At 31.4% G+C, this 22,499-nt stretch overlaps 1 protein-coding gene across 2 annotated transcripts in view; it reads right to left on the bottom strand.

Moving 5' to 3' along the window:
• Positions 1-22,499, bottom strand: part of LOC108724788 (uncharacterized) — a 140,339-nt gene that overhangs the window by 30,168 nt on the left and 87,672 nt on the right. For both annotated transcript variants that reach the window (XM_018451402.1, XM_018451401.1), the window contains exon 3: positions 1,076-1,186. Coding sequence is in view for 1 of the 2 variants with exons in the window: in XM_018451401.1 (XP_018306903.1) it covers positions 1,076-1,186 (111 nt within the window). In the remaining variant the exon portion in view is untranslated. The remainder of the gene's footprint in view (positions 1-1,075; positions 1,187-22,499) is intronic.

Below are 22,499 nucleotides of genomic sequence, written 5' to 3'. Positions count from 1 at the left end.
ATTAGAGTAACTTTGAATAAGGGATGTTAATCATGAGAAAAGTTTGTAAGTAAATTTGCAAGAAAGAATTCCCGATTAAATGACCTCATCGATGTAACTGCGGTATAATTAGAGCACACTGTAGAGAGATTGCTTAGCATTTTCAAGCAATGTATTCGGCATTCGATAGCTCTTTCCTAGGAAATTGGAGACGCCACCATACATATTTATAGGCAGAGTCCTTTGGGAATTTGGGAAACTATCAGAGAGAAAGTAGTGCTCTCCAACTTAGGATAAAAAGGATCAAAAGTGTGCCTTTCTTATGCTCACGGGAGCATTAATACTGTTCAGTGCGCGCGGTCAACTATAAAATTTCTTGTAATATTTAAGAAACGCATTTTTGTTTTTATCTAATCAATAATACACTCTCTAAATTGTTTAGAGTGAAATCTCACTCTAAGAGAATGGAAATACAGCCAATTTTGGAGAAGAGTGAAAATATTTCACTTCTTGAAGAAGAGTGACAATTTTCATTCTTTTTGATACACAAGATTTTATTTATTAAAGATCATTTATTTTCATTACTACAATTTTTCGTGTACAATGGCCCCCGATCGAAAACGCAATTTTCCATTAGAAACAAAAATGCAGCGCACGTTATTCGAAACTAGGTCGAAACCAGAATTGAGAATGCATATTCCTAGCAATGTAGCAACACTGCGATTTATAAAGTGATACAATAGCATTGTTAAACTATACAGAATAATCCGCTTTCACCAAAAATTAAAAACTTTTATTACGCTTACAGCTACCTAATTTTACATTTATAATTTTGTACTATTGTTTAAAATTCCATAAATAGTAACGTATAAAACAATGTTTAAGTTGCAAAAAAAATATATGTGGTTATAAGCCATTTTAGAAAAAAATAAAGCTTTAAACACGGGAATGTATAGTTCTTTATCCGTACATCACTGTGTTATACGTAACGTTAATATATCAGACTGACTTGCAATTTTATGGATTTACCGATTTACGTATGATTTTTTAATAAAATTATTTAATCCGTAAATGGGAACATGATTTATTGACTCACCCCGCTTTACGTCCCGCCACGTGTTCGTGATTTCGCCGAATCTGCCCAGTCTGTTTGGTGTCCGTCCATATATTCCTCTCACATCATTCAGAGGTTCGGTTTTTCTCGACCCTGCAACAATAACAATTGTTAATTTTTATTAACATGCGTCCATAATCATCTATTTTTTTCAATATTATTTATTTAATATCTTATATTAAAACTTTCAAGGTATTTATAATTACATTCTAAAAGAAAAGGATATTTTCTCTTAAATATGGAACGCAGGATATAATTGAACACTGTACGTGCGCGAATACGAAGAAAACTCTTGGTAATATTAAATTTAGATATGAATTGACCCCAGCGATTAATTCTTTAAAGTCTGATTTTTTTTAAATACGATGTACATTATATGCAGTTATTATTTTTAAATACAAAAATGAGATCGAAACATAAGAATTGACGAATCAAAATGACAGATCCAATATAACGAATCCAAGAAATAAAACATCAAATTGTACTAAAAATATTTTTATATGATTTAAAAAAAAAATTAAAAGTCAAATATTATAAGCAAACTTAAAATATTATGTAAAAATTAAAAAATGTGCCGATTTTATAATACTTATATTACTAATATTATAATTAACTTTTTATCAATAAAATTGAATGTTTATTGGTAACAAGATATATATTGGTAAAAGATATGTGGATTAAAAAGTTAAAAGTTTTCCACGCATTTACAAGTATCAATTAAAGTCAAACAAAAAGATCAATTGTTGCGTGACGTCAGAAACATTTCGCGCGTGAAACTTCGTAAATGCATCGCAAAATAGTACATTTGCAATAGCCAGTCATTCTTGGTCAGGATGACTTTTCCCACAAACATAGTATGGGTACTTTCCAGCAAGAGAAACAGATGACACAGTATAACAAAGTGAATCATTACATTCTTGCTGTTTGCCGATGTTATTTGCCACAAAGGTGAAAATGATTCACTGTGTTTCACTGTGTTATCTATGTCTCTTGCAGGAAAGCATCCTATATCTAGACCGAGTATTCGCAGTTATTTGTGGAGTAGGGCTCGAGGTGCACTTAGAAAAGAACTTGCTTTATATTTTGTGTTCTCTTCTACTTGTATTCCTTCCGTTCTCGCTCATTCGCGTTTTTCTTCTCGCTCTTTTTACACGTGAAAAAGAGAGAACGTAAAGAGCACAAAATAAAAGCGAGACTTTTTCTATGTGCACCCATCATTCCTCAACACGTTCAATCTAGATATACTATGTCCATATTTTTTCCACATGTCGAAACTCCATTTTATTTCGTGAGATCTAGGGAGATTACATTCGCTTCCGCATAGCAACTAAACGCGACGCAATTTGACGCGCTGCACATGCAACAAATGCATAATGTGGCTAGATCTGCATATGCATGAAGTCAACGAAACGTATATATACACGTACTGCGATGCGCGTCCAGCAACACAAGAGGGTAAACTCGAGCACCAGGTAAACAACCGCGCACCACAAAATGCCGGAATCGCTTTGAAACATTAGAACGTTGTAACTTAAGTTTTATTGCTCTGCCGTAAGGGTAACGGTAATAAAATAAAAGTTTCATCGCGCAATCACCAATTTCCCCAGCGGAATATTTATTTTCCCTCATACATTTCTTGTTGCACTCAATAGTAAAATTCTCCCCAACAGAAATGTTAATACGCGCGCGCGGTATTATCATAAAATTTATTTGTTTTCCTAGAAATCCAAAACTTTTGCACTTAAAACGAGATAAATGTATATTTGAATCTTGGAGAAAAAGAGAACGGAGATTTTATATGCAAAAAGTGCAAGCAAAATAAACAGATACTTTTATTTACAAGAAAAAAAAAGAAAATTATGATTTTATGCAACTTTCCAACTTACGGATGAAGCTATATTTTATCAATTATACTGAGATTACAGTTAACTTCAGTTACGATTCTCCTTGTCACTAATAATCAATTACTGTCCTCGTAATTCAGTCCAACCACTATTACATTCTCGTAATTATTTCATCGCTCGTCACGGTGTGTAGCAGACGAGCGTGGCTTTTACACTGAACGTTCTCTGCTATGGCGCCAACAAAATGCGGCCGACAGCCGAAAGTACTTTATGCGATTGTCAGGCGCGAGTTAACGCACTCGGGAATAACGCGTCGGTAGACGAAATTGGTCGTAAATTCTACGGTTCAGAAATCTTTTTATCTCTTAATGTAGCTCCCCCACGTCGTTTCATGCGATATCTACTGCTACCGTTACAAGATAAGGGATGCTGCATACTCCCTTCTTAATCTCCGCTTTTTCACCTCGCTTTTTAGTGCGCCCTCCCAGCGGTCGATTTCTTTAAGCACATATTTTTCTCTTGACGCGAATACTTTTCTTGCATTATAACCATTATTCGTCCGTAAGACGTTTGCAGCATATTACGTATTTGCAAATATTTTCAAGATTGTTACGTACTATAATTTAGAAAAACAGAAATATAGCTCTTGTTATTCTAAACGTAGAGTATAATTTACGTAAAAACTCTGCGCCAATAGCTGACTATAACTGGATTATTGATCAGTAGAAAATATCGTATATTTGCGTAACATTGCGTCATAGTATCGGAAAAAAACTGCATTCACTTCTGCGAGAGAAATATATTTTTTCTAAATAATTATTAGTGTGCAATGTTTGTATGGAATGTGTATGTATGTGGATTTGCTTATATATATATATATATATATCTTTATCCTTTATACTAGACTTTTTCTTTTTATTATTAAATTGTTACAGCTATAAAAAAAATCGTTCTTTGTTAACAAATAAATTGTAACATTGGATAGAATCAATTAAAAGCTTCAAAAAATATGATAGCCAAGAGAAAGAGTTGGTTAGTTTTTTACGCTTTTTATTTTTATAACGTGATAATAACTTTTTGAAAGGCAAAATATTTCAGAATATTAATAATATTTAATAAAAATGCATACATTTTTTTTATATAAATATAATATTATAAAAAAGAAATATACTATTGACGTACTAACCGCCACGTCATACACATTATTCATGTATGAACTTTTTTTCGAGAGCATTCTATTATTTAAATATAAATGACACCAAATTTTCTTCGAAAAATTGGTGTCATTTATATTTGAATGAGGGAATTTTCTCGAAAATAAGAGAGTAAGAAGCATTATTTTTTTATGACAATTTTTAATAAAATTGAATGTCATTTATATATGGATGACGTACAGTCAATATGCTAGTGATTATTGGTAAAGAATTTAAAAATAATTTTTATATAAGGACTTAGGTAATTCTTTTTTAAGAACATTATATAGCTCTGCTAAATCATTCCGTGACGTAATATATTTATGATTTCCCATTGGCACTGAATATAAACGGATATGACAAGTAGGCCGCAGGGACGTTCAAAGAGAATGTAGGTATTAACATCTAACTCCCTATTACATTTCCAATTCCTACAGAAGCAATTTCAGACGTCAGTCATGATAAAGGAAATAGTAATGCGAAAATAAAAGAATTTTTAGAACAAGTTAAATAAAATATCAAGAAATCTAAAGTAAGAAGTAATTGCAACAAAGAATATAAACTATGACAAAATTATCCGAAGTAATTAATGTTCATTAAAAACAAACTTAAGTTTTATTTTATATTATCAGTACGTTTTGACGCAGGTGGTGGAAGATGTAAAGCATTATAAAGAAACTAGTAAAGATGTTACGGAGTCACCGATAAGCGCGGAAATTGGTAAGAAGGAAATCGATTGGTATTGCGGAGAAAAGGGAAGAAAAATGTTGGTTGCACCACGGTAGAAACTACATTTCCCCGTCATGTTACTCTTTTCTCTTAAAAACGTTTTGTTTTGGTGCATCACTTTTTATCCGATGGAATCGACGCATTTATTTGAACTTTGCGAGGTACGCATACTCTTGAAAGACACAGTGCAAGAAAAAGGAGGAGCTTGTGACCCAGGTTACCAATGTGAATATAAAGCAGCCGATGCAGCAAAACAGTCATAAGCCATTTCTTTCATACGCTTCTTCTTCATCTATATAAACTTCGTTAACGAGTTAAGAAAATCTAAAAACAAAGACTTTGCATAACGACCAGTATCGTCGGTGAAGTTTGAAAACACAGATATTAATTATAAACAATGAAAAGAAAAAAATAGATGCAAGCCATGAAAAAAAATGCCTTTTGTCCTTGCGCAAAAAGACGAATTTACTGGTCTTTGTTTAAATCTGCAGAAAGAAAAGAAGCGCACGGATGAGAGACAAATAATTATATAATTAATTAGATATGCACTTTGCATATTTTCAATAGTGTAAATTAATAAAACCTGCAGTTAATATAAAGAAAACGAAAGAAACTAATTAATTTCAATGTAAAGAAAACAGGAAATTAAAATAATATATCAAATGATGTAAGCTGTTAATTATAATATCAATTTATATAAAAATAATCGCTTTTAAATCATTTAAAGTTTTCATTTAAAATTCTGTCTTACGCGGTATTAAATAAGAATATGTATTTTTATTATCATTTGTCACTTTTAAATTTTACAATTTCAACGAATGAAAAAGATATTCAAAGATGAGATATTTTTCAGTAATATTCTTCACTGAGAGGTAATGAACCGTTTGACAGGTGTCATAGATCTTAAAGAGCTCCTAAAGTATCATTTAAAGATAATTTCACAAAAGCAAGACGTTCTTGATGCTGCTGGCGTACATAGTGCATCTTGGAAAATAATTAATCATAGACCCATGAGTTTGTCTATCAAGGGCAACTAACAGAATCCTTAAGAAATTAAAGTATAACGCAGCCGTATTAAGGCAAAAACTGCAGTGTGAGGAAAGGACGATTTCTTGACAACATACATTAGTTGTGGTAATAAAAAGCAAAGAAGTTATTAAATATATAAAATTAAGTGAAACATAAATTAAACACACAATTGCTAATATAAATACATTTACTACATAGGTAATACAATAGTAAATGTTTCGACCTCCTTAATTGGATATATAACTAATTGTAATGTATAAAACATGTATGTGCATTTTTGTAGTTAAGTCTTATAAGAACACACCAAATTACAACTAAAGTGAGATGTGTGCCGCGTGTAGTCAGATAACTGCAATCAAGAAAAGCGGCAATCCAAAAGTAACGCATCTGTATTATAAACATTACAATTAGTTACATGTTCAATGTCTTCTTTTTTATGTGCCTTGTCCTTGAAGGACATTGGCGATCAGTAACTTTCACTTTGCCTATCACTGTTCTAAAGAGATGTGATATTGAGCCCAAACCATTGTCGAAGACAAATTCTTCAGCCACGATGTTCTCCTCCGGCCGAGACCACGTCTTCCGATTAGTTTGTCTTGTATTATGAGATACAACAAGTGATATTTTTGATTACGCATTACATGCCCGAAATATTCCAATTTCCTTCTCCTAATAGTGTCAAGGATCTCATCTGCTTTTCTCATTCTTCGAAGTATCTCCGCGTTATGTATTCTAATCTAAGAAATTTTCAGTATTCTGCGATAAATCCACATTTCAAAAGCTTGTATTTCTCTTACACATCGCGTCAAGGGTCCAAGCCTCTACACCATACAATAAAAAACGTAACATTGCAGAATCCAAACTAGACCTATGCTTAATCACAGTTCAATATTCTCCTCATCTCTCGAAACGCGTTCCGAGCGCGTTATTTATATGGTAAATGCCACACTTTATCTTACTCACATTCTCGTATCATATTTCTTTCTGTAAAGGGTTGTTGTCTTTAATCCTTGTGTATCCTTCATCCAAACTACTGGTCGTAATTTAAGAAACTGAATGTTCTTTTGTCTGACGTTTCGCCTGCGCTCCATTTGAACTAGTAGTCAATCTGTTATATAAGCCAGGTAGTCATGTAACACGTATAATGTTCCTATTTTCAGAGGATGCGCATGAGAAATAACAATTTGTTTAAATTAGTATATTAATAAATTATTGCGCGTTCTTTATATATAATTAAAAATTATTTTATCGTTTACTACTACAATATCGTTTTACTACTATACTACTACACTATCGTTTTACTACTACACTATCGTAAAAAAGTGTATTTTATATAAAAAATAAAAAATTATTATAACATTAAAGGAATTATAAATGCAACACGATAATGGGAGTAAAATTTACATAGGACAATCTAACGTGAAGAATGTATGCTGTTCCACCAACAAGCAAGAGACAATATTAGATTTCGTGATAAATGTTGCTCGAAATTATACGTTAAACGCAATTCAAATTCATTACACAGCCTTGCACTTAGCTGGAAACGCTGTAATTTGCATATTTCTCTCTGTAAGATTATTCGTCTCATCACTGAATACGTCGCACAGTTAGTTGAGCGCAGGACAACGTCACTGCAGGAATTTACATTTTATTACATTAGCAAGCATTATGTCATCCAAACGTTATTTTAATTTTTCTCCCTACTTCTAGTAACAAATGTACATTAGAATTTACTTATTTAGCATTAAATGTTTAAAAAATTCCTTTGCATTGTAATATTTTTCAAGCAGAGATTTAATTCGACCAAGAGAAACACGATCCTATTGTTGAGACAGACCACAGCAGAATTACCATAACCGAGCAAACTTGGTGAAAAGTTTCTAGTAGAAAGCAATAACCGACCGTTCTGTGAAAACGTTGCGACGCCTCCGTAAATGTATTCATTTGGAGAGAGACAATGTTCCCCTTTTTAAAAGTTCACTTAATTAACCACGAGGACACAAAAGGAGATGAGAGAAACTAATAAGCTACGTTATTGAAATTTCTTAGTCTTTATAAAGGAAAATGAAAAAATTGTAAATATAACTATTTTTCTTCGCGAATATACAGCTGATAATTCCTAGAATTTATTTTAAAAAATAAATTTTAAAGAACAGATAAATCTATAACGTCTTCGCGCAACGATCAAAAATGATAATTTCTTAATAATCATTAAGAAATGACGTAATATTTGTTTTTTTATCGTTATCATTTATTTTATTGTCATTTACTTTACTGTCATAATCAATTTCACTTGCCAGTCAACAGATAACTGACTAAATAACCAAAGACAAAGAACAACACATAAAAGTTTTACACGCTACTCACGTTTCATGTTCTCTAAATTGTCTTTTTTTAAATAGTCTCGGTAGATCTCTTCGGCGATGTTCGAAAGCCTTGAGGGCTTCTTCCTCGATGAAATTGGGCATCGACTAGAGATTGAATGTGCGTCGAAGGATAAAGTAGCTAATGGAACCGTTACGTTCCAGACAACACAAGATTTAAAATGTTTTTGCAATTCATGTTTTTTCAATTTTTTATTCCCCTTTTTAAAAGTTTACCTAATTAACCACGAGGACAGAAGGGAAAAGAAACTAATGAGCTACGTTATTGAAATTTTTTAGTCTTTATATAAAAAAAAATGAAAAAATTTTTTAAATATGATTATTTTCCTTCGTGAATATACTGATAATTTCTAGAATTTATTTAAAAAAATAAATTTTAAAGAAAATAGATAAATCTATACGTCTTTGGCAACAATCAAAGATGATAATTTTTCAATAATTATTAAGAAACGATGTAATATTTGCTTTTTTTTTATTAACATTTATTGTCATTTGTACTTATATTCAATTTCACTTACTAGACAACTACATAAATAATCAAAGACAAAAAACAAACACATAAGAGTTTTATACACTATTCACGTTTCATATTCTCTCTCTCTCTCTCTCTAGCTAGATTATGTCTTTTTTAAGCCATCTCGGTAGATTTCTTCGATAATGTTCAAAAGCTTTGAGGGCTCCTTTCTCGACGTAACTGGGCACTAGACTAGAGACTGAATGTGCATCGAGGGGTAAAGTAGCTGGAATTGATACATTTCAGACAACACAAAGTCTAAAATCTTTAAAATGTTTTTTGGACGATTCTCATAAAAATATCTTCAAGATATATTTTAGAGTTTTTAAAACATTTCATGTTCTCTCAATCTCAATTTTAGACTTTGTGTTATCTGGAATCTCATGGATCAATCACCGCAACCGCATTGCTCGATACATAATTCCTTTCGCGCAAATCTTGTATAATTTTTATTTGTTGCTGACTGCAGAATTGGTAGTAGCTAACTAACTTACAATTTGTTAGCCGTATTACATATCCATGCGATTTTAGCGAAAAACATTGATGATAACCTTGGTGAATTTATAAGCATGAGAAATCCATAAGTCTCCACATTTACAATTATTAAGCTTATAGATAATTAAATTAGTAAAAAAAAGTGTTATATTTTATAATTTCATCAGCTATCCTGCCCTTCTATTTAACTGGAGAGGTGCAATATAAAGTACAAAATTCGTTTTATTAGTTTAATTAACTGTACAGGACAAAAATTTCCACACCCACGGGCAAGATAAGTCGTCATGCTCGTACACAAATATAGAATTAGAATGTTTTTATTATATCTTAATACTATCTTCGTGAACATCAATTTGTTCAATAACTGATCTAGAATTTTGATTATATTATATTAACCAGTATTTGGTCAGTTGCGATGCTTCTTTAGATAGTAACTAAACAGAAATCTAGCTAATTTCTAGCTTCTAGCCAGTTTCTAATAGTCACAAATAAAATTAGTAAAACAAAAGCTTAATAAAACCGTATTTGTTCAATTTTTGGCCAGTAACCAGTTTTTCCCAGTTATTTTTCTACTTGAGTTGTAGCATTAGATCAAATTATTGACTTGGAAACATTCGATATTCATACTTTTTAAGTTATATAAATGTCAATGGAGAACTTTTAAAATACAATTTAGTTGTGTAACATCTTGTAAAATTTAAAGGCTCTCACTCGACACTAACATATACACGTCTTGTAGAAATGTCGAGGATATTGGATGCGTCCGTTCTAAAACAGGACTTGTCCCGTTATAGATTCAATAGACTTCAATTTAAATCTTACTATATCCGCAATCAAATCAGTTCAGTCAAATCAAACCCGCGATAAAATCACAGTTTTTCAAAATTTTTTCCTACTGAAAGATAATAATGCTCTCAAAAAATTGCGTAGTATGATAATATGGCAAGTTATTTTACAAATATAATATTATGTTATAGATATCTATTTTCCACATTAGAATTTTTATATATTTGTATAACCTATTTAGACAACACAAAAGTACAGTAATTGTATTTGATTTTAATGAAAACTACAAATTATTAGTGCTGGTTTTTAATATTAAATCAAATCTTTTGTATATGGGTAATTCGATTTTACTGACGACTACAAAAATTAGAGTTGGTTTTTAATATTAAATCTTTTGTACAGATAAAAGGCACGTATTTTAACTTTTCTAAAAAGACAGTTTTGTGTGAATCATTATAGCGGAGATAACGCGCTAGAATAGAAAGATACAACTACAGTTATACCTTCGCCGATATAAAAAATTGCACCAGTTTTTATCTCTCTGAAGTTGTTGCTTTAAAATCTAAGCACTCCGAAAAAAAAAAACTGGGATGCTTCTTTGCTTTTTATGTTATGCGTATCTTTATTTATCATTATTCCTCTGCGGAAATATTTTCGTAAATTGACTTCCATAACGCGTATGTTTTATTTTCTAGGTTTGTGTATTATGTCTCAATTACGTACAAATTATTATTCTTCGATACGACTTCAATTATATTTTATTTTATTTCAGCCGTATTTATATTTTCATATAATCTTCTACGTTATTTTTCCAATTATTATGATGATTGTAGAATTAATTATTACTTACATCGTTTCTAAAATACAATTTTTTAACTTTCAACAATGTGTATCTTGCACATAAGTTTCAAATATTTAAAAACTCTAAACTTAAAACATTGATCATATATGTACATATAATATGTTTCATTTTTTTAATTTTAATATAAATATATCTATATTTGTGACAAAGAAATAATGAATAACATTCTCCACAGTATTTTTAATTTTTTAATTCTTTTCTCTTTTATATATTGTTGGATTTAAATTGAATAAAATATAATTAAGAGACTTAATTATTGACCGGATTTTCGTTTAAGTTAATCTATAATTAATTACGTAAAAGTATTTCTAGCGAACGTACACAACGTTTCGCGAAATCTTTTTAGCAGTAAACATATTTCCTACATCTTTGACGCAAATGTCTGGCTTTGTGTAAGTCGCTTAGAATTTGTTGTGCGTACATGTTTCTGCTTTTGGTACACGCACACGCACTGAAAGCGTAGCGACATGGAGATTCATACGGATTTGAACAAATACGTCAGCGCGGTAACTCTGATATATCGACGGATTACGAATTCGGCGCCGCAACTGGAACAGGATTTTCCTTCCCTCTAACAGAATCCTTCGGTAAGGAAATTTTGCTGTCGTAAAACTCGTGCAATCCAAGAGATGGGCTGCCACAATGACGAACTTCTAACTGCGTCTTACGTTCAGAAAACGACCATCTGCCATTTGCCGTGAGAAGTTTTTTATATGGTAAACCATTATCTCACTTTATGTAGCCGCGTTAGTACGCGTGCAGTAACTACAATAATGATCTAGAGATGAGATTTTATGAGAACTCTCCCAGATTACTTGGAAAAAAACGTTCTGTTACGAGAAATTGCTATTTTTTTACGCAATTTTTATTATACAATAAAAATGTAATGTAATTTTTTATTAAAAAAATTGCAGTCGAACTACGAAAACAATAAAAAAAAGCGTAAATAAATTAAGTCTAGTGATTATGAAGCTATTGTTGTAAATTATGATATAAAAATCTATTTAATAATAATATTACACATAATAATATAATGTCATTTATAATGTAATAAAATATTAAGAAATATATTATTTTGTTGAAATAAAATCGTCTATCATATATATTTTTAAATACGTAGTGCTCTTAAACCTGGCACTTAACATTTTGGACAAGAATGTGGATCTGTGAAATTTTCAGCATCTTTTGTCCACCTGATAAACGGTGCTGGATTCTCGTGAGAGTCTCACAATAATGGAGTAAGCGCATTGTTGTGGCGAGCACAATGACGATCTCGTCTGGACATCTCAAAAACGAGTGTTTTTAGCGATTCAACGGAATTTGTGAACACATATCAGCAAATAAAAACGTTATTAAATAATGGAGTAGTATATATCCATATAATGTTTTGGAAGTATTTTATATTTATGGTACATTATCTCATCGAGTTGTAGTTTGTTCTACTATTTCATATGTAATTTTGAACAGAAACCTCATTACAAATCGAACAAATTATTTATTCTAATTGTTATTATTAATTTACAATTATAATTAAATTTATTCAATAAATGTGCAATGTGTGTACTTGCAAGATTCTGTTCAAATGAGGCTTTCTGTTTAAAACAAATAAGTAAAATAATAAAATACCGATTGATTAAATTATTTCAATTGCGAAGATTCATGAGAATACGAAATAATAGCTAAGATATCTGTAATACTGTTCTATATATAAATAAAGTAAAGTTGTCCTTCATCTTGCAGTTTCTGTCCCTTCGGTATCAACTTATATTTCTCATCTATCTTTGTTGTTCCTTATGATCTTACGAGTAGGATTTTGAAATAAGTTGATATAGCGTCAACACTTTAGAGATATTGCTACTACTCTCTCTCTTCCTCCTCTCCCTCCCCCTTTCTCTCTATTTAAACACGATAAATCACATGTTTTTTTTCTTAATCGTTATATAATTAAAAAAAAAGAAGAATCGCTATATTATGTATTAAAAAAATATTTACGTTTGTAAACTTTATGATTTAATTTTTTTAATCCAGCTTGATATCATATACGATTTTATGATATACAATCAAAGAGATAGGTAGACCACATCGAAATATTTACTCTGTAAAGACTGAATATGAAGAACATCAACTAAAACTTTAGTACTGTATGGCCGATATTCATAGTCAGTTCTTATATTCAAGATCGTCTTAAGGTGTCATGAACCAATCAGAGAGCCGCATTAGCGTATTAAGACATTACTTAAGATGGTTTTGAAATAAGAACCGACTATAAATATACCGGCCTATGACTCTTCAGATACCATAAGCGACTTATATAATGCGTAATAATGTCGTAATAGCGTAACAGCGCAAATATCACAGAAATGTGCGAGAAACGTTAACTTCACTCATATACCTTAAAGACGCATTTTATCTTGACATTTCAGCTTCAAGGAATTTCTGTTGAAAATATGTTTCCGTCCTAGTGGCGTGCCAACAAAAATCATCATAGATGAATGAGAATTGTATCCGATGCGTTGCAATTGCAGGTGTTTGTAAACGTCAGAAGAGTAGCCGTCAAAAGTTTTCTGCACGGAAACTTTTCGTTTGGGGGAATACTTTAGGAAACTTTGATGTAGCAACGAGAATGCAGCAGTGGAAGTGTTACAGAATTTATGAAGTCTCGACAATGTGACCTGATGCTATCCTCGTAAAGACCTTTCTTCTTCCCGATCTCACCTCACTTTTTCCAAACTTCCCCGCCAATTCTTCTCCTTGCATAACGATGGAGCTGGAAAAACCATTCGCAATTGAGAGAAGATCGATTACAATAGATGGGGCTAAGTTCTATCTCCTGGGAAATTACAGAAATTCTGACAGCAAAAATTGAATTCGATCACATCGCTAATGAGCATTGGATTTATAAAAAAAAATCAACAACACGATATCACGAAGAACTCCTGCGGGATAGTGGGCGTTCCTGAATGTAATATATCCGATCCAAGAGACGAATTAGTATTGAATCTAAATCCGCAAGTGTATTAGATACAATTGTTTCTTTTTTATTAGCAGTGGCAGATAAATAAATATCGTAAACTAAAAAGATTAAATGCGTACAAATGTCGTCGTTAGAATAATATTGATCGCACAGTTACATCGCGTCAGTTATCATTAACGATATCCTGCGGTTCCGATATTTGCGGTTCTAAATGCGGTTTTGAATTTGTAACTGTTTTATCACCGTCAATCCCAATGCCGAATTTGTTTAAGCCATGGTGAAACCGCAAGACTTTTAATATTTTTGTTCGACGCCTAAGATAACATGAACGTTAATAAAATTGATGTTTATTATTAGATACATAATACATATAGAACAAGATGATGTATTATAAAATAAATAAATAAATAAAACGAATACGCAACGTAATATTCCGTTTGTCTTTCACTGTTTCCTAATTTTCTGTATTTTATATATACGTATATATATATATATATATTTGTTTTGTATATTATTTTTCATATAGTATTAAACTACATTGTAAGTAAAAACTATTTATACGAAAATTTAATTATTGAACAACAAATGCAATATGAAGAAAAAATAATAAAGTGGTAATGCTAATAATACTCACATGCTACATTTTAAAACTTTTTTTATGTTTCATGATATGTGGCAGGTGATTCTGATAGGTTTTTTCTCGTAAATTACGAATCGTAATTGAAAATGTTCTAGCTCATTAGATTAAAAAAAAACGCGTTTTTTGTCATTTTTTAAAATTGTTTTTAAAAAAATGAGATGTATATAAATAAATCTGTTAACATAATATAACATAATATAATACATATAAATTGTATAGCTATATAAGCTATATTACACTAACAAATGGAAATAATATCGCTGTGTATTTAATAATTTTATCTTTACACGAAAAAAAATATTTGATTTAATTGACTGAAATTCTGAATGGAAGATGAACGATCCAAAATCAATTCCAAATCTACCAGAATTCTGATTGAAATAACCAGAATTCTAGTAAATTTAACTAGAAATCTAGTAAACTTAATTAGAATTCTGGATCGTTCATTTTTCACCACAATTCCAGTTAATTCAATCAAATATTTTTCGCCATGTATAATCTTTAATTTTACAATTTTAATTAAAAATTTATTAAGCGCCTATATTATTTAATTCTTATAAAGCACAAAATTTTATGGCAAAAATGGATTTAAAGTCAATTTCCGCGTCTATTGTCTTGAGAATTTCTCATTAATTTTCCAGTATTCGCATACAAGGTAGAACGGTCCACTTTCAATTCTAAGTTTCTAGGCCTCTAACTTCTAGTCCCTCTATTACGATCGTTCTCATCGTTCGAGGAAATCTGTTTAGCCGAGGTCACCATGACGAGTTTAGCACACTTCCTCGACCTTCCCAAGTTTGCTCGGGTTAAGCTAGCAAATTGGCTACCATTACTCTTCGTGAATCGCGAAAATAAAACAATGAGAAACAACAATAACAAAAAAAAAAAACAGTCACACACAGGTACAGAAACTGAAAAAAGCAGAATAAAAAATTAATATCGTCTTAACTGACATTGAATGAAAAACATTCATGTTCAAGAATTTATACAAACAAAATAACATGCACAAAGATAACGTTTTGTCAGCGTCGACATACAAAGTGGTATCTTCTGTCTATACCTTGAAAGAAATAAAGAGCTGTCAAATGTCGTACCTATTTGTAATGTCAACGTAACTTTTGTAAAATGCAACATTTTCTCGTGTTGGAATAGCATTAGCTTATGGAAGATACAAATCATGTATCACATTGAAACGTGAAAATGCACACTGGCGTATTGGATATGCATTTGTGACATGTAATGCACCTTTTTTTATGTTACTGCACTGTGTCATCTGTATGTGTCGGTAGCTTACGATTCTTGTTACCACGCTTTCTTCTTTCTCTCAGTTTACGTCGACTCTTACATTTTCAAGAACGTCACTTAAAAATACCTTTTTTTCCACTTTAGCTCTTTCTAGAAGCATTTTTGCGCCAATGATAATGAAACTTTTCACGTTTAACTATATTTTAGCGAGTTACTCTACCGCAACTTTTATTATGGAGCTGAAACATCCTTTACTAATGCCTTACTACAGTAATGTAGTATGTACTCGTAGCATTAGGTACATCGGTGTGCATGAAATAGAGAAACGCATACAGTACTAACAATTCGCAATAAGCAGACAGCATAAGTAGAAATCGCCCGTACCGCAACGACTGCAGTAGTAATGTCCGCTAATAGGCAAACAAGAGAGTCGCGTCTAACTCTCGACGCTGCTGCCAGAGATTTTGGTTTTTCTTATTACAACTGCATTGTACAACGCGGTTCAAGACATGCATTTGAAAACTACTCGCATGGCTTTTCTATCTAATAATACTAGCCTGCGAAAAAAAATGTTTTAACAATTTTAGTTATTTTTAATGTATTTTTATTTTTATCTGCTGAACACAAATTTGTTCCTAAACTTGGCTATCAAGTCACAATTTTAAGAATAAGGGCGTTAAACATAAAAAACCTACAATTTTAAGGATTTTTATGAAATGTTATAACATTGGCAGGAAATTAATTCTCAAAATCTCATTAATGTCACACGACACAGCATCAATTTTTAGCTTTAAAATATGTTCGGTTTCATTTCATTTTCGCAATGCAGACATTTGGAAATAATCATATTTTATTTTGTCAATTTTATATTGCTTTTTTATTTAATGTGTGTTTTTTTTATTTAAAAACACTTACTATAAAAACACGGGCCCGAACGTTCTGTGGTCAGACTGAGATTTTATAAGAAATTTAATTTTGACCAAAACGTTTTCTGTAAACATGTATCGACAAATGCTTCCCTAAAAAATAAACGCTTAAAAACCTCTGAAATCACAATTTGTTTTACACATTTTTACAAGTATCAAAGAAAGTATGCGTTCTTAACAAGAAGTAATACAAGTAATAACAGGAGAATTAAGTTATCTTTTAAATGAGATAGAAATAATTATAGTTTAGAGAATACGTTCTATAAACCAGTTTCAAATGTACACCCAAGGACTTCCATTCCTTCCCTCGGAAATTTTCACAAACTGAGAAATGACCGCCTTTCTACATTAATGCTCATAGTCCGTGCGCGATTAACGATACGACTAAATCTTACGTCCGATGTGTAGAAAATCCTTAATGTAGAAAGAGGGGGGAATGATCATTTCTCAGTTTGGGAAAATTTCCGAAGGGAACAATCGAAGTTCTTGGATGTACAAATAAGTGTTTTTCGATTATCGATGATAGAGAAATACTTTTTAGAAATACTTTCCATTTACGTAAGGCCATAACAAAATATCATCGTTTTTTTTGTCTCTTTGACGTCATTTTTCTCAAAATTATACGTAATAGCCAAATTTGTGGAAAACGGATTTGTATTTAGCACCATAAAAATTTATAAGAAATGATAAAGTTTGTTTGGGCAATAATTCGAAAATATTAAAATATAGCAGGCTAGTGTAATTTATTTTATGAGAAGAGTTTCGTAAGATCAAAATACAGCTATTGTGCAATTAAGCCCCTTATTATTTATCCAACAAAATGATTTCTTTGACACGAGAGGAATAAGAATCAAACATGCATAAAACATTACCTGTATTTTTTATTCACGACATCATTTCTCGCCTATATCGCTTTTTACGTCACTTTATATAACTGTCGGTATTTCTGAACGTGAGCTTATGCTTGCAAAAATTTTTATGTGTGATAAAATTCAAAGAGTATTCGTTTGACAGAAACTTCGATATCTCTTTTACCGTAATTTTAATAAATTCAATCTATATTTATTGTTAGTAAACTTGGCATTTGGTTGATTAATATTTTTACTATGCGAGCTTCCGCGTGTGAATTTTTATTAAACCGCGCATCCGCCGTACCATGTCTATTTTATTTTGTAAAATATCGGCTTGAGAATATCGCTGGGCTCTCTTGAACATAAGCAATGGAAAATACACTACCTCCGGAGAGACCGGTATGAGATGCAGCTGAAACAACAAAAACGCGATTATGAAAAAGAACGTACGTAAAGTCACTTTAAGCGGGATCTAATAACAATGTGACCTGAAATATATGATTAGATTTTCTGACGACATTTGGGTAAATATTTTTTTATGAAATATAAATTATTTTTGAATGTGCTCCTTTTATTATCCAGCTTGATTATCCTTTAAAAACAGCTAGACTGGCAATCTAAAATCAAAATCTCAAAATTATTAATTCTAATTTTTATAAAAATCTGCGAATATTAAATCGCTTCTACTGTATTAATTATAAAATGTCTGAACTGGATGATTAATATTTTTTTAGCTTTTAGAAATTCTTGTTTAAAAAACGATCATCAAGCTATCACTTTATATGCATAAGAATTATTTATAATTTAATCTAAAACTGAAATAGAAATTCGAATAGATTCATAAATTGATTTTGCACATGTTGTATGCGTTGACGTAAAAAGGAATACTTCCAACGACAGTAACAATAACGTGGTTATTACATGGCGCGTCCTCGAATAATCAAACAAAACGAAAGTACAGAGAAAAAGTTTCTCCCCGCACCGTTGGCAGCGAAACGCGGCTTTGCTCGCAAAACTTTATTATCGGCTTGCCATCGTGCTGAAAAAGAGGAGGCAGAACGATAGAGGATATCCGCTGCACTACGGAAGTATACGTGGTCACTTTGTTTTCAGTTCCGCAGGATCATGAAAAAGTTTACTGTAGAAGTTAAGGACGTGTTCGTATATGCACGTACAAAACGGCTCAATGAAAAGTTAATATGTGCGACTCTACTGTGATATCGAAAAAAACCGAATCTATGGCAATTTTAATATTCATAACTTTTCATTTCATTTTAACATTCATTATTCTGAATGAGAATAATAATTTAATAAATAATAATTTCATAAATTTCTGATTATAATTTTTCTCTCTAAGAGCAGAAAAACAGAGGACGGTTGCTTATATATTCTATGTAATAGTTCTCAAAAGATAAAAAATTTCTAATTAATTATCTACAAAATTCAACAAACAATTGTGTGTAATAATTAAATAAATTATACAGTTCTTATTTCTACAGGCATTATTTTTAAATAAACGCCACGCTAATTTCTTCTTGTAGTTTTCTTTATTAATTATATACAAGTGAAAATTTCTCATAAGCTCCTGAATTAGTGAAAGAGGATTCTGAGGGCTCACATATAAAAATAAATACACACACAGAGAGAGAGAGAGAGAGAGAGAGGGAGAGAGAGGGAGGATCCTGTACACGAGGGAACAAGGATTACGTTAGCGCAATATATGTATGTGAAGTATATGTATGTGCGAGCATGAATCATAGAGGAGTGTGCCGAAAATGTAGGAAGAGAGGTTATTGTGAAACTGATCGTGTTCAAAATATCATAAGAGAGAAGAAATGTATGGAAGCATACGAGCTAAGTCTTTGATGAAGGCCAGACAGAGACAAAGATGCTGCCAAAATGTGAGAACGGAAATACGAAGATTTATGACTTTGTACCAATATCGATACGAGGTAATAAATCAGTCATCATCCAACTTGTGTTCTTCATATTCGTATTTCTCTCATCTTCAGCAGAATTCTCAAGTCATAAATCAACTGTTGTCAGTCTTATAACATACAATTTATTAATAAAATCACGAAATATGAAATTTATCTCAAAATTATTCTAAAGAAATCTCCAATTTCGCTAATATGATATAGCGATACATTAAAATCTCATGTATGACGTAATGTTGATAATAAATTAAATATTTATATTATTATGAAATATATGTTATATAAAATAAAAAATAATATTTTCCATCTTGCTTTGTCTATATACGCAATTAATTTTATATTAAGATATTTTGATCAAAGAAGCGGAAATATGATACCGTAAAGGTCAATATGACAGTGTACGGTTCTCCGCATTCATCGCAGTTCACAATGGTTTATGTTCTGTCACGTCACTCAGTGTAGCACTATGTTATTGCGCTAATGTTTGTGTGTCAGGCAAGCACGAGCGTACCTATGCTGATTGCAGTATAAATGTGAACATTACATTACAGTTACGAGAACAGCACGAACGGGAACGTATTACGTCATGGTTCTGGATAATTGACCGTCGTTCTCGTCATTTCTTCCCGCAAAGAGATATTTCCTCTATTAAAAGAGTAAAAAAATTGTTATCTGTTTTTTAACAACATTACGTCAAAGCATTTGAAAACGAGCAGGAATTTTTCTAAATTTTACATGAAATGGGATATAACTAATTTTAACTAAATAACTCACCTTTCACGTTGAATTTTCGCATTAAGTAAAATGGATAGATATAAATCTTTCCATCAAGCTACGTCATCGAAGAAGACTCATATTTTTCACGACACTGCATTTCTTAAAGAAAGTCTCTTATATAAAAGTCGTGAGCGAACATATCGTTGCATCACGTTCTTTTCCAATTTCGTAATTTAACTTTATTTGAAGTCGTCAACTGCTGCATCGAAAACTTTGGCAATATAATGTTGAAAATAATATTTTGAAATTTTCTCTCTTAAGCCGAAAAATAAAATAACGAGCAAACTTTATTACAAGCGAATAATGTTTTTTGTACGTGATGGATAGCTAAATTAATATCACTTCGTTATTTTGCGAATGAGAAGTATTCATGAGACGTTACAGCAACGACTAAAATATGAGTAAAATAAAATATAAAAGTCATACGAACAACGTAGAATAATTACGAACGAATGAAAAATTCACGATTGCATAAGAGACAAAAAATATTATTTCGCCAAATGCGGACATTTCTGTAAGTGTTATTCACGTGAAACCTTAATTCCGTTTAACGTCATTGGAATTAGCAATTCAGTGATATTGAAAAAATTCAATAATTAACTACATTGGAAATTAATTCAATTCCGAATACTGCATGAGAGATTTACTGTTACATATATTATCAAAGATTTGAATATCAATTCTAAAATGAATAAAATGAATATAAAAACGTGGTCCAGTTCTTTTGCCCAAATTAATTGATTACTATTCGTCCATATTAACGTATGCATTTAGTAAACAAAATTGAGTCAAATTTAAAACAATTTTTTGTGTCAAATTTAATACATTTTCTCGAGTTAAATGGTTTAATTGTTTTAGTCAAATTAATGATGTTGGATAGGAGCAGAGGCGACCTATAAAAATTATTAAAAATAACTCAAATTGAGTATAATTTGACATTAGAAATTCGATAATTAATGCTGCAGAAAGTTTTGATATACGTATTTTAGCAATCAACTTGAGCGTCCTACATATTTTGATGGTTCAACAAAATTATTTTCAAATCTATATTTAAATATTTCAACAAAACCGTTCTGTTCGTGAAGATAAATCTAGCTACACATTATTAGCCTGTAAAATGAACTTATGATAATTTCTAGATGAATTTATTATACCTTGCACAGAATGTCAACTTAAAACCTATCGGGTTACTCGCCGTTAAAACCCTGTTTTAGCAACAACGTGCACAGTGCGGTGCGGAAGCGTCCGCTAATGAAACGCACAATTAACTGTTATCGCCGTCGTGCATCCTGGAACTTCGCTAATCGAATTTTCGTACGATTACGCGCATTTTCCCGTTCAGTGCGAAACGCACATTAACCCTTCCAGTAAGCAAATTACGCAATTGGCCTCTTGCCCTGTCACCGGTGATCAATTTCACAACATTTGATAGTCAGTGATTAATTAGAATTAGATTGATGCAACTTCTAACTGTACAGAACAAATCTGTAGCAACCACAGACTTATATAAGTCTATGGTAACAACCATGATGTGAATATTAAATTATAATTGTTTTTATACAAAATACAATGAACTACATGCAGTAATTGCGAAACATATTATTAGGGAACTATAGGTATATATATATATATATATTTAGATAAAAAAAATAAAATAAAATATCTTTGCAATATTTTAACTGAAAGAAAAAAGAAAGGTATAGAAATTATATAAAAAATACATTTGTTTTTTCTACATGTGACTTTTAATTTGTTTCCTATATTGATTTTTAATTAAATTTAAGTCCATTTAATCGGCTACAAAAATTCGAACGCTACAATATACATGTTGTACGTTACAAAATTGAAGCTTTAGAAAATTAATGAAACCGCTGCGGACTATGCAAAAGGAGTGATTCGCACAGATGCCTGTTCTCATAAGAAATGGCCGAAACGGGAGGCAACATCTATTCACACCGTCAGTTGGGCCGATCCACAAATGGAACATGAATGCAAGTTGCATTGAATGGTAAACGGTGTAAGAGCAGGGAGATGAGTCTAAAGCAGTAGTTGACGCCAAGAGCTCGATTTACTTCACGCGACGAGTAATTTGACGAAGTGCGCCATAAAGGGAAGTACCTCGAGTTCAAGAGAAGGCATTCTTGCTACTGCAATTCTGATAATAGCGATCCGCATGACATCGGATATCATTGTTGATCAGGTCTATCGTCCATCTAATGT

The sequence above is a fragment of the Mycetomoellerius zeteki genome, unplaced genomic scaffold (genome assembly GCF_001594055.1).
Source record: "Mycetomoellerius zeteki isolate Tzet28-1 unplaced genomic scaffold, Tzet1.0 scaffold310, whole genome shotgun sequence".
NCBI classification, from domain to species: domain Eukaryota; kingdom Metazoa; phylum Arthropoda; class Insecta; order Hymenoptera; family Formicidae; genus Mycetomoellerius; species Mycetomoellerius zeteki.
This window is presented reverse-complemented; position numbering and strand designations above follow the sequence as displayed.